Source organism: Larus michahellis, chromosome 2, assembly GCF_964199755.1.
Source record: "Larus michahellis chromosome 2, bLarMic1.1, whole genome shotgun sequence".
Classification (NCBI taxonomy): domain Eukaryota; kingdom Metazoa; phylum Chordata; class Aves; order Charadriiformes; family Laridae; genus Larus; species Larus michahellis.
Genome location: NC_133897.1, coordinates 21,190,944 through 21,205,166, shown reverse-complemented (window position 1 = coordinate 21,205,166; position 14,223 = coordinate 21,190,944). Strand labels below are relative to the sequence as shown.

At 37.0% G+C, this 14,223-nt stretch overlaps 1 protein-coding gene across 5 annotated transcripts in view; it reads left to right on the top strand.

Annotated features, from left to right (window-relative positions):
• MLLT10 (MLLT10 histone lysine methyltransferase DOT1L cofactor) overlaps positions 1-14,223 on the top strand; it is a 146,995-nt gene that overhangs the window by 92,151 nt on the left and 40,621 nt on the right. For all 5 annotated transcript variants that reach the window (XM_074574494.1, XM_074574493.1, XM_074574492.1 and 2 more), the window contains one exon: positions 13,695-13,873. In XM_074574494.1, the coding sequence (XP_074430595.1) occupies positions 13,695-13,873 (179 nt within the window). The remainder of the gene's footprint in view (positions 1-13,694; positions 13,874-14,223) is intronic.

Sequence of the window (14,223 nt, the reverse complement as noted above, 5' to 3'; positions counted from 1 at the left end):
GCATATGCTTATTGTGAAAAGTTAATTCTGATAAGCACAGTAGCAGACTATTAAAAATTAATTCATGTGTCCTGGAATTGGCACTGTTCTTTTAAGGACTGTGTATACCATGAATGTTAAAAAGGCTTTTTTCCACATCCAGTAGCTGCAGTTGGAAGGTGTTCTACTGAAATTTGTTTCTCTGTTTGTTTTCATGTATGTTCTTGAGTTGCCAGCTAACTACTTGTTTTAATCCCATGTTGCTGACTAGGTCTACTGAATTGTTTTGTCAGCTCTTTAACTGCATCTCTTCTTCATTTGTCTATTATATTGTCATACAGCGCATGTGATGGTTTGGGTTAATGGTAGCTCCTGTGTGGTACAGTTTTAAAGAAACAAAAGCGAAAATTCAGGCAATCTAGGGCTGAGCTTGTTTAAAAAAAACAGTATCACCCCAAGCCCTCTGAAAAAACCTACCCAACGGTTCCTTAAATTTGAAAGGGGCTTTCCTTAATATCGAAAGCAGTGGTGGATCAAAATGGCTGCTATTTCTTGTGCACAAAAATTTAGCATAAGTGGAACGAACTGATATAATTATAATCAAATAAAGGCTGTGAAGAGTACGTGTGGGTAAAATGATTCTGCTCTTAAGGGTGTCAGACCGCAGTTGCATCATGTTCTCTGCACCTGAGGCAGAATTTGTCCCAATAGTGTAACGTATATGATCCCAGACATACTAACTCTGTGTGTTTCAGTGATTTTTTTTTTTCCTGCCTTGTAAAGTAATACTTTTGATTATAAGTGTATTTTTGTACATTGTTGTTTGTTCTCTGAAAACTACTGAGAAGGTTAATTAAAATTATCAGTTTCATTTTTATCAGATTAATCCACTTCTACCAAGAATCATCCAGGATTTTGTATATTGTGACGTTTTTTTCTCTACCACAAAATTTAAAAAAACATTAGTTTTTGGTTGTTTTTTTTTTTTTTTTTTTACATTACAGACTTGATGTTTTTATAAGTAAATTTTTAAAAAAATTAAAATATTCTAAATTTTAAAAGTTTTTTCCATGGAAGTAACTTTCATCAATTATTCACGTTCAGGCAGTAGGTAAAAAACAAGGATTTTTTTTTTTTTAATGACTTCTAAATTAGTTTTGTAACGTTCTGGTATCAATGACTAAAGTTTAAATTGTCTTTATTATTAATTCATTTTTTTTGAATCCTGATGTTCAGAAGAGCCTGGCAGTTAAAAATGGCTCACATCAGTGTTTATTAATTGCCAATTGTGGGAAGAATAAAAAAGAGAAAAATAAAGCATAAAAGACAGTCACCCTGTTGGAACATGAACAGTTATTACAATTAGAGCTCAGAGGCTGATGCAGGTAGAAAAATTACCCATGGAAATGTGGCAGAGGTGCTCACTACACTCTTGCCTGCAAAATCATTCATCTGATTGTCTTGTCAAACCAGACATGTAAGCTGAGGGCTTTGTTCATTAGTAGTGTGAAAGAGTGAACTACTAAATGGAAACTAAAATCATTTTGTAGTCTCATGACTACATTATCCTAAGGTTGAGTAGAGTGGTGGCATAAGTTGAAGAGGTGGGCCATCTGCGTGAGTGCCATCACTCAGCAACTGGGCATAAAAGTGTTGTGTTGCTGTGGAGGCTGAGTTACAGGGACTTCCAGCTACCCAGCAGAGGATGTGGGTGTATTCTGGCACTTCATGGTCAGAGATCAATATTCCCTAAAAACCCCAACACTTAAAGAAAAAGAAGTTCATGTGAACATCTCCTTTGGTGTACTACTACTTGGACGTTCTTTCTCTCTACGCATTTGAGTTGTTCTTCAACTGAGCTCCCTAAAATCCACGAGACACAACTGTTTTCTGTTAAACTTCTTGTTTGCATGAGTTAGTCTCAGTCTATCAGTGCAGCAAAAAAGATGCGTCATGATTAAAATTAGCAAGGCAGCTTCAGTTTAAGTTTCTAAATTTGATGTGGACAATGAAATTAAAATCAGTCTTTTGTTGTGAAGACTGATAGTTGCTGGAAATTATTTGACTTCTTATTTGTAATAGTAGCTTTAGAATGCAGCTAATTGGCATGTGCTGGAATGTTCTTACACTTGACATTTAAAAGCCAACAAACACTGAGAAAAGAAATATAAGTAAAAAATTATAGAGGATAGAAATAAATCCATTTTACAATTTGAGCTACTGTAAATGATCAGAGCTCTAATACAAGAAAGATGTATTCAGGTATATTATTGTTCGCTGAAATTCCTGTCTATACATATATTCTTTTGTGCGTCTGTTAAACATGATCTTAACATGAAGCCCTTTTTCTCCTAACTCAAAAGCTTTCTCGAAGTTGATGAATACCATACATAATGGTAAGTTATATTAGAATCTTTTTCAGAGGTTCATTTATCACAAAGGGTAGCCTTTTGTCGAAAAGCCTGATTGAAGGTCTGCATATTCTATGGATTGAGTGAAATACAGGTCTGCAGTGAGTCAATTGTTCAGTACTTGAGTGAAAACTTTGTAGATTGTCTGCAGGAGCCTGATAGGTCAATAGTTCCACAGTTCTCTTTTTATGATCTTTTTGTATGTGCACAGTAAAATGATAACAGTTTTATTCCGGTTCTGAGATTCTTTTCTTTAATTTTGTGAATAGTGTTTCTAGTTGTTCTTCTGTGCTCCATTCATAGGTGTGTTATAGTGGTGTCTACCTCAGGCATTCTTCCACTTGCCTTCCCGACTACTTAAATTACTACAAGTAATGCATGTGAAGGTAGCCTTGTTTTGTCCACTCTTTGTTCTGACAGCCCAAGGCTGCCCATTTGTCACTGCTAACGGTACTATCAATTTCAGCGGGAGCAATATTGAATCTTTAATGTATCTAATTGCTGTTTCCCTTTAGTATTCAGTGTTGGCTTTGTATACCTAGTTCTGTATTCACTTGTAGCCAGTGAAAATGAAATATATCTTATTAAATTAGAACTTTAATTACTTTTTACAAGACTTTCTTTTTTTCATTTGTAGGAAACAGTCATAGCTATATTCACAAGTTACTGAAAGATTTAGGAAGGAATATTTATAGTTAAAACCTTCTCATGAGGCTAGTTTTGAAGATGATCAAATTTATTTCTCAGTGTTACACTTAATTGATGTCAGGCGATCTGTTAATAAAAATTGGAATTTTTAGTCCATTGGTGTCAGACAAATAGAATGATTTTCTTACTGCTGTACATGTATGTTGGAAGAGTAGTGCTGTATGCATTGCAAATTGTATTGATCAGCATATGCAAAATAACTTAAATGCTTAAACTTTGCGCGGTGAAGTTCTTTGCATTTTAAGCTAGCAATCATTAAGGTTTTATAGGACTTTTGCTTTTCACACTGTCGGAACCACGAATTACATCTGTTAGGCAGATGTCTGTAGTGGTGGGTCTCTTAATGTAATATTAGATTTTTTTATTATTTAAATTTCTATTTTGTAGTCTACATGTGGTGAGAAATATTGAAATCTCTCTAGATTTGCTTTGCTTTAGTAAAATAGGTTTAGTTTTTTCCTTTTGATATAGGGTTTCCCTCTCACTCTCCCAGGTATACAGTGCTCTGAACCAGCTTTGAGATGAAGGAAAGCAAGCTCACCATTTTTCTGAACAAAAATAAAACATCTGAAGGGTATCTGACAAAGTGTGCTCAATTTGGACGTGGTGAGTTTCTGCTGTTTTATAAGCAGAGCCTTTCTGCTGTTTAATGTTGAAGAGGTACAGGTTCACAACACAGTGCAGAATAGAAATTGATGGAATGCCATTTGTGATGACTTCTTTCCAGATTGCACTTCTAAAAAAACCTGATTGTGTCTTCCTAACTCCAGTATAGAAGTTGGAAGGGCATAGAGGAAAGTCGTTACTTAATGTTGTATGCTTTCTTGTCAAGCAGTAATAATGCTTTGTATGACTTATTATTGTTGGGCAGCATTATGTTACCTACGTGTTTGTTTTAGAACAGTGTTTGGACAGGATTTATTATCTAATCTGCGCCTTTTTTTTTTTTTTTGGGGTGTGGTGTGTGTTTTATCTACCTTCCCATGTTTCTATAAGTAAGATTTTAAAGTTGGTTGGTTTCTCCCCCCATCTTGCAGGGTTGGTTTTTTTTTTTTGCATACTCTTGGTTTGGCAGAAGTGTATATATGTAGGTGAATCAATGAGGGTAGGTAGAAATTTTAATAATATGAACAGCAAGGAAAGGTCTTGCCATGTGTGTATAGGACGGAAAGAAAGTATTCAAACTTCAGATAAATATTTAAATATAGAAATATAGTTTACTCCAACAGCACATTCAGATTATGAGTCAGATGATGCTGAGGACTGTAAGAGTCATTGTCTGTAAGAGTTTTGATGGAGACAGCGTATCAGGAGCTTGTTTTTTCATTGGACTGAGTTTAAGTTTGCTTCATATCAGCAAAAAAGTACCAAAAAGAAAAAAAACGGGAGTTTTGGTTTGAGTGGAGACAAATAAAAGTTTGTAGCAGAGAAGTTCATTCGGTAGTTATGCTAGTATAAAGGCCTGTTAGTTGAATTTGGTGCTGACAAAGTGTAACGGAGGAAAGATGATAGCTAAGGACTTGAACACATTTGAAAGGGACAATTGAAAAAGAAAACATAATCATGCAAACTGTATGTTTCTGTAAAGATACCTATCTTAATAGAAAGGAGTCAAGACACTTCCAGGCAGAAGTGTCACACTGCAGTTTTGCCAGCAATTTAGTAACTCAGCACCATGTTTCTCATTTTTATGGTCAGCTTTTTATATTTTTCATGCTTTTTTAAAAACTTATTTAAAAAACCCTGAAAAATTGCAGTTGAGAGTTGTAAAGTTTTCACTGCTGTTTGCTGTGTGATAACTTTGTGCTTTGTCCTTATCAGTTTTACTCTGGACCTTACAAACTTTTTTGACTTGACCTTGAAGTCTCATCTCTTCTGCATCATTTTTATGGGCCTACCACTGGAAAGCAGAAGGAGGGGGTCCAGGCATACACATCTGTTGGGACTTTTAGTGCATACTTTAAAAAAAGACTATGGGGAGTGACGACCTGAATGTAGTAATTTTATGTTAGAGCTAGCTCTAAATTGTGATGTTTGGTTGTAGCCTTTCTGTGGCTACTTCTGTTCTTGCTCGTTCTGTCTCCCGTCTGCTTTTTTTCTTACTCTGTTCCTGTTTTAGGTTTGTGTATTTGCTTGTTCTGTTTTATGCTAATCTGTGAGTTGCAGTGAGGAGAGTTGTAGCACAGAAGAGACATCCATCGTGCCAGTCCTAGCACTGTGATAGACTTCAGAAAACAGTATGTTTCCAAAGAAAGTTTTCAGTTCTGTAGCCCTGGCCTCCACATCAGTGCAGGCAAAATTTAATGTATATGATAATTTTTTTTTTAACAAGGTAATCTAAACTAAGCATGAATGAGGTAAAATTTTTGCATCTAGCCCAACTTGGGCAGACTTTTACAGTGTTTATAAAAAGATATCTGCCTATATTGAAGCATGAGGACAGTAGCGCTCAGCTAAACCATATAAATGTAAAAAAGGAAGAATGAGAGAAGGGCAAATTACAAAGTCACCCTGAAATAGTTCCTTTATGCCCATTTTTTTCAGAGAATTGAATAATGGAGTTTATTGTCCAGTTATCAAATATTACAATCTTAAGTATAACTACCTGTCCATTCATTTCTAGAATACCACTTGAAAGCTTTAGTTGTTGCTAATGACAGCTATGTGTAGTCTTTCAGCAGTTCAGGCAACAGCTGTTTCTCCACCACCAGAAATAACTAATCACAATGGAATTGCCATTGTTGTTAGTTAGCCTCTCTAATGGTCCTCTTTTTGAAAATTCTGGTTCAGTAAAGCATCCTGAAGCATGCCTTCAAAGACACCAACTTCAGATCACTGAAATACAAAAGAGAGGAAACTTTTGAAGTAGAAACTCCTGTAAAAGACTATATGAAGTTATCAGTGAAGGGGAATGTAGTGCTTCCAGTTACTCACCATTTCACTCACTGAGATAGATTACTGTCAGAATGGTTTGAAGCTATGGTAGGTTTTCAGAGACCTTAAGCAAACACATTAAGTTCTCCCTGGAAATCATTAAGAAACATAGACCACAAGTGTCATGTTCCTACTCAGGAATACTTGTTTAGTGAGCCTAAAACCTCTTTGGTTTTAGTATGTCATATTAAAGTAACTTAGGCTTGTATGTCTTGCCTTGCCATGACAAAAGTGAAAGTTTAAATAAAAGCTAAGATCTTTATTTATTAATTGTTCTTCCATATCTAACTTTTTCTTCTTGCAAAGATCTTTCTGTGCTGTGACACACTTGAACTAGGGGTCTTTCATATAGTTCTGAGCATGTGTGTCACGTGATCATGGAGCTCTTTATCTTATTGCTCTTATTCTAAAAGAGTACTTCAAAACTTGTTGAGTCTGACTAGAATAAGCATGACATTTTTAACATGTCTTCTTTCATAAAGCAGAATTAATTATGTATGTGAACCTTAAACAGACAGTTATAAAGCATCTCGAAGATTTATTGTGGGAAATCAGAATATCTGGAGGAAACAAATGAAAGGAGGTTTTTCCCTGTGTTGCCCCTGTCTTCCACTCCCACCCCCCCAAAAAAAGACCACATGGTTTAATTGAGGTTTAACTTTGGCATGGGACGTGGTATGAAAAGTTACAACTGTTCAGAAAGGATTGGAAGAAATTCATTGGGGTAGAGTTGGAAGCAAATTTAAGGCTAATAATTACAAAGATAATTCCTCAAGCTCAAAATTCATAAGTTATGGATTTCTAGGAGCTGAGAGAATATTTGAGAGAAGTATTACTTCATGCTCGCCTTTTCCTTGTGCAGCTGCTGTTGATCACTGTTAGAGGTGGATATAGTGGGCTAGAAGAATGATATAGTTCTCCCTCTGTTCCTAGTTGTCCTGGTTTGAGATAGAAGAGAACCAATTTCTTTTCTTTTGAGTTAAGTCTCTTCTAACTCTCTGAAATTAATGGCATATTTTTCAGACAGTGTCTGCTTCTAGCAGCGATAATGCCTGATGTTTACAGTTAATACCAAGGAATGGTATGCAGAGGGGCTCTTGCTTATATTTATTGCTATAACAACCAAAATCAGATAACTTTGTTGTAGAATCGTAGAATGGTTTGGGTTGGAAGGGACCTTAAAGATCATCTAGTCCAACCCCAACTTGGAAGGCTGGAAGTGAAAGAACGTGGACCTGTTGGAACGGGTCCAGTGGAGGGCCACAAAGATGATCCGAGGGCTGGAGCACCTATGCTGTGAGGACAGGCTGAGAGTTGGCGTTGTTCAGCCTGGAGAAGAGAAGGCTCCGAGGAGATCTTATAGCAGCCTTCCAGTACCTAAAGGGGGCCTGAAGGAAAGATGGGGAAGGACTCTTTATCAGGGAATGTTATGATAGGACATGGGGCAACGGCTTCAAACTGAAAGAAGGTAGATTTAGATTGGATATCAGGAAGAAATTCTTCACTATAAGGGTGGTGAGGCACTGGAACAGGTTGCTCAGGGAAGTTGTGGATGCCCCGTCCCTAGAAGTGTTCAAGGCCAGGCTGGATGAGGCTTTGAGCAGCCTGGTCTAGTGGGAGGTGTCCCTGCCCATGGCAGGGGGTTGGAACTAGATGATCTTTAAGGTCCCTTCCAACCTGAATCATTCTGTGTAACATATAGGGGTTCTATATGCGGGGAGAAGTGAACAGGACAGGTGACAAAAATGATCAACCAGGTGTTCCATCCCATCTGCATCATGCTCAGTGTAAATCTGAGGGATCAAAGGGGTCAGCCCTCTCTTCCTCAATGGCAGGCGTCCGAGGAGGACTCTGTCCATTTTCCTGCCTTTGATCCCAATCCGTGTGTTCCTGAATGCAGTTCCCATCTACTGCTGAGTCCAGTCTGCTGAGTCCTAGCACCTGCTGGCAATGTGATCATCATCCTGGGAGCTTGATATTGGTTTTGTATATATTTGTATATATTTTATTATTTTCTTATTAATATTATTGTCTTTTATTTTTGTTGTTAATATTTCATTAAAGCTGTTTTAGTTGTTTTTTTACCAACCTGTAAGTCTCTCTCCCTTCCTCTTCTGAGAAGGGAGAGGGGCTAATAGAGAGCATCTGTCATTCATTTGGTGGCCAGCCCAGCCTAAACCGTAACACTAGTCCAGTGTGTCATTCATCTGTTTCCTTGTGTTGTGTTCAAACCTCTCAGAGAGCAAATTCACCTTGGCTGGGCTATGAAAAACATGGGTTTGAGCCCTTCTGCAGTGGAGGGCTGTAGTGTAAGAACTGCATCAGCTTGCATTAATTCAAGCTGAAATAAAAGTCTAATTGAGGACTGTATAGTGACAGAGCTTGGTTTAAGCAACTCATATGTGTTGTTTCATGTTAGTTAGCTGGTATATGTGTTCCTTACTGTTACAGTTTATTGAAGAGTGAGTTCTGTAACACTGCTGTGGTCATTAATGAATGTGGGATCAAGTATAAAATAACATTCTTCACTATAGCAGGATCATTTCTGATCCTTCACCCCCCACCCCATTATTAAATAAATTTCTGAGTGACTGTAGATAGCTGTACAGTCAGGATCATGAACATAGAAATGGGGACAGGCAGAAGAGATTGACTAAACATGTGTTGCTAGATGAGCTGTCAAGGATTTGGGGTTAATTTTAATGCAGTTTGATAGCAGACTTCAGATGTTATGACCTTGTTCTTAGATCACTGAGGCAGTCTGTCTTCTGTGAATAGGTATGAAACTAGAATAGTTGTTCCAATTTGAAAACGCCTATACCTGTATTTTGTGTCTTCCTTCCTCCCCTCCACTGCCAGCAGTATGTATTGTTTGGGTACTTTGAGTCTGGGAGCTTTTTTTACTTCTGCCTTGTCATGGAGAGGGCACAGAATGCCCTTCTTAAAAGGAGGGCGTTGACTGTTGATCGGCACAGAGGTTGCAGTCACTGAATGGGACAGAAATGCAGGCTTGTTTTCAGGCTGCAGATCAGTAACTATCATTTCCACGCATTCTAGAACTGTTATTGCAGAATCTTATAGAAACCTATCCCAAAGTGAACTCTACCACTGCTCAGCAGCAGCAAAACAGCTTGATTCTTAGATTTCAAATTTCTTGATGAAGGGAACAGGTTGGCCTTAGCATCCAAGCTATAGTTTCATTATCTCAGATGAATTGAAATGAAATATTGTTGGTGGCTTGGCAGTTTCAAACACAACTTTCTTCTCTTTTTAGGCAACTGTGTCACAATAACCTGGTTTTATTTGCTTGTGTTTAGTATTAGATTCACTTTAGCTTATGTTCATGTTACAAAATAACAAATACTGGGAAGTTTCTTCCACTGTTAACATTCTGCTGGAATAGGCCATGTTCTTTCTTGTGTAACTAAACTTAGTCAATTTTTCTACATGTTTAGGTACTAATTAATGGACTGCTTCATTCAAAGGCACCATTTCGTTTTGATCTGTAGAGAAAGTTGTCATAGCTTTAGGGGAGACTTCTTGAAATCACTAGAGGAGGTGAAGGTACTGGAAACGTGTACATAGCTTCAGGTTTTGTAAAGAAGTACTTGTTCTATATAGCTCAAAATTTCCTTTTATTTCTGTGAATTCTACTACAAGTCCCTTTAAGGTTGTTGTCCCTGGCCCCCTGTCCTGTCTGTCTGTCCTCCCCCAAGTAGAAAGGTTCTGTAGTTCTGTGTAACATATGTGGAGTTGCAATTTTACATTTTTAAAAAAACCTCTTTGACCAGATTCTGCTTATTCCTTAAGTTCTGGCACAATGCTAGGATCTGCAACCTATGGCAGATATCTCAAATAACTTCTCTTTTCATAATTGTTGCAAGAATTTCAAGTTACTGACTTAAAAAAGAAAATACAGCTTTATGCTAGGGAGAACATTTTCCTGGCTTCATAAGGAAGCAGTATACATGTTGTCTCTCTTGATTTTGGCCGACAGTAAGCTTTGAACCTGTTGTCCAATTTCAAGCAAACTTGATAAAGGAGCGTAAAATATGTAAGTTCTTGTAATAGGGATGGACAGTGTATGTCTACAAAAGTTACCACGGACTGGTTTTGTCTCTTGCTGAACTAGACAATCACTAGCATAGGGAGGGAGTGTAAGGGAGCTGAATAACATAGGGGGCTGTAGCACTAGAAAATAAAAAGAACTGAGGATTTTGTAGCTACATACAGAAATTGTGGTGGGAAAGCTTAGTGTATTGATGTCAGCTGTGAGATGCAACACTGTTGAAAGCCAGAATTTAATCTGTTTTGTTAATTCTTCTGCTCATGGAACTGCTTATTTTTGAGATTTTGAATAAAATCACTAAAATTGTTCTGCGTGCCACTTGGTATATGTTGCTGCGTAGCTAGTTCTGACTTGAGGCTATTTTGTTTTTCACTGTTCTTGAATTTCTTTTATTTCCTCTATTATCTATTTCATCACTGATTGTCAGCAAAAAGAATACAGATTTTTCCAACCTGCATCATCTGATGTGTTCCCTGCTCTATAGTACTACCCTTCTGTGCTAAATAGGCAATTATTTGTTGTCCAGTGATGCTTTTTTTTGGCACTTGCCTTGTTGTGAAACCTTTCACCCCAGCAGTGCAGGCTATACATGCGTTTTGTCTGTCAGAACTTGAAAACATGTTCTGTAGCTGTTTTAGCAGTTTAAGCACAGTCAGACTTTACCTGAACAGTGTCCGTTTCCACCTGCGATTGAAGAACTGTGTTCTGTTTAAAATGTTGAAGATTGTATTTAACCATGCTGTTTATGCCTCTGGCAAATTACACAGTGCTGTTCATCACATGCTGTAGCTATTTCGCTTTTCAGTAATATGGTAAGGACTTCAAGGTGGTTTGTTTGTTTTAAACTTTAATGTGGTTTATAGTGATTTGTTCAGGCTTTTGCTATTATTCCGTCCTGATCCAGAAAGTGATTTGTCTCTCCCCAAACTCCAAAAGGACAACTTGATATGTTCGAGACATTTAAAATAAGTACTTTCTTGGCTTTCTAATATGATATGCACATAGCTTTTATACAGGTATTTTTGAAATGGTGTGAAAATTAAGGATTTATTTATGGGTTCAGCATACAGTTCTTATTCGAGTGCTTGCATGGAGTGATATCTTGGTTGCATGACTAGTTCCAGAAGGTGCATGTACTTTACATATTAAGTAAGGTATTGCTAAATGGAAATACTTAGCCCAAACATGGTGTGCAGATAGGTCATATTTGTCCTGTATTTTGCAATAGCAACAAATAGTGAGTGTTTTTAATACTACTACTACAACTACCATTACTAGCAACAAATAATAGCTTTCCTCATTCCACTGGCAAACTAGTTTACTGTTTGTCTTTCTTTTGGAGTAGTTTTATGCCCGTGATTTTACAACTATATGCTTGTGTTCCAGAATTTTAATTTTAAGAGGAAGAATAAACCTTATCATTAAAATAGAAGCAGCAGAAACTCTGCAGTTATTAAATAAGTAAGATTTTGAAAAATTAAGAAAAAAAATCTACAATAGCTTTAAATTTTTTTGTTTTGTTTTGTTTTACCATTCTGGCAAAATATCTTTCACTTTTACTACTTGACTCTCAGCAAAAAATTTTGTTTTCTCCACTCATTATCATTGACGTTTTATGAGAGTGATAACATTTGTGGTGATGCACTCATGCGATTTGATCATAAGTGGTGTGATATTTCATTATTTTTACCCTTGAAATTCATGATTCCTGGAGCCAGGTAATTGCATGAGAATCTCATATTTTTCAATAATTTTTGTATGCTCAGTTATTTTAATGCATTCAAAATACAAAGGGTCAAAAATCTCATCCTTTTTTCTTAATTTGAAATCTCTGCTTGAAAGCAGATTTAAAAAACATCTTTTGAGGACCTGGAATTTATTTCAGTTTTTGTGGCTGTAATTATATCACATTTAAGAGTAGACTCAATAGCAAAGCTGTTTGTTAATCATGTTAATTTTGGTGGTGTGTCGGGAGAAATCTAGAGCCAGGATCCCTAGAATTTACTGTCTAGTTAGATGACGCAGACATAACTGGAGAAAGGTCATAACAAAGTGAACACTTCAAGGATCTTAACTGCTCATAATGCCATAACGGTAGATTTTTGGGATGGTGACCAAAAAAAAAGGAGGCGAAGATGACCCAGGAAGGTATGCTAAATGGGAAAAGATGCTAAGGTCAGTAGAAAAGTAGAGCAGTAATGGAATTGCGCTATGATGAAGAAACTGGGGACAAAATGACAAGAAGTCACTAACCCTCAGTTAGGCAGGAAAAAAAGTGTTGTCGGAATGTGTCCTCAGCTGTTTCTCACATCTTCTTTCTCCACTGGGTCTGGCTGGTTTTCTCTTCCATTTTTCTTGACAGTTAATAGGGGCAAGGAATTTAAGATGCATCAGTGTTTGCATATTATGTGTGGGTTTGGATGATGTTAGTCTCCCTTGACTGCCTGCGCTCAGAGGGATTGCTGGGTGGCGAGTGGTGTTTTGACATTGCGTATCTTCTTATTGTCACTGCCTTCTTCAAATCATTATTTGTATGAGTGACAAACTAGCTCCACCCTTTGCCTTCTAACTGGCATTTCAGTTCTGTTGCTTTTTTTGATCTAACCATGTTCATTCTACTTCTGTTTACTCCCTGTGGCACTCTTCCTCTAACTGCAGTTCAGTGCTACCATGCTTGATATTCCTTGGCCAGCTGACAGCTCACTTATCTAATGCACGTGGAGCCTAACAGTTTCATAGACAGGTACTACTTCTTGTCCTGGGCTTCTGGTCAGTAGGGTTTTTCCCCAACCTATATAATGAACTTTACCCTGCATGTAGATGAACGGAAGTAATGGATGGCTTCACAGAGGGGTATGAACTCTTCCTATTTAAATTGCTAACATACAAATCTGACTAATGTTAACGTGTTTAGTCATTTACTTGTTGGCTATTCTAGCAGAAATGTTAGTCAAGCATTCTTAGATCACGGATGGAGTTTTAGTTGGTGAATAAACGAAATACCACCAGTTCTACCAGCACAGCTGAGTACTTTGTCCTCAGACTTGCTGTCAATATTTTTTTGAAAATACACAAGCAATCCTTAGTTGCCAAAATTACAGTTTTGGACAAATGTATGTTGTTCAGAAACATTTTACTTTAAAGTTAAAAAGTATTTTTTCCATTTGTATTGTGTATGTTCAGTTATATAGCCCAATACTTCATTCTTTATCTACTTTAACTTTTACAGTAATTTATTGAAAGAACAAACTCTGATAGCAGACTCAGTTGAAGGCAGGCATTTCAGCCAAAAATTCTGCTACTCTTAATATTTGAGCAGTTTGTAATGCACATAAATATTTGATTTATCACACATGTTTTACAAACACTTAGAACTGAATCAATCTGTGTTCCCTGAACTGTAGAATGTCAAATGACAAGAACGATTTTATCAATCAGCATGGTTAGAATTTCGACACAGAAACTTTCTGCATTATGTATTAAGTGATCTTGTTTGTCTTGATTAATTTTCTACTGCATATTTACGTGGTTACTAGAAAACAGAGGGAGGGGAAGAGAGAGATGCATATAATCGTTTTTGTAATTTTTTTCAGGTATTTTTAGCAGCAATGATGTAGCAGTATCATTTCCAAATGCAGTCTCTGGCTCAGGATCTAGCACTCCCGTTTCCAGTTCTCATTTACCTCAGCAGGCTTCAGGCCACTTGCAGCAAGTGGGAGCTCTGTCACCTTCAACTGCGCCTTCTGTAACTACTGTTGTTGCTGCAACTCAGGTAAACTATCACAAGAGTTTAAGATAGCAAACCATGTTATCAACCTGCTTTTTTTTCAATGTTAAAAGAAACAATGATTTGTTTGGAAAATAGGTTAATAAACATTGTATTTGTTGTGAAAATGTTATAGTGGCTAGAAGTTCCCCATAATACTACATAGTTCCATCTTCTTAGAGCACATAGATTTTTAAAAATGGTCTGTGGAAGTGTGTGGTAATAATGACTGTGTTATGACTAGGAGCATACATGCTGCTGCTTACAATTCATCAGTGCTCTAACCAGTGTCTCTTATCAGAACAGTGTTTTAAGAAAGGATTTAAAAGAGGAAAACACATGAAGTTTTGCACATT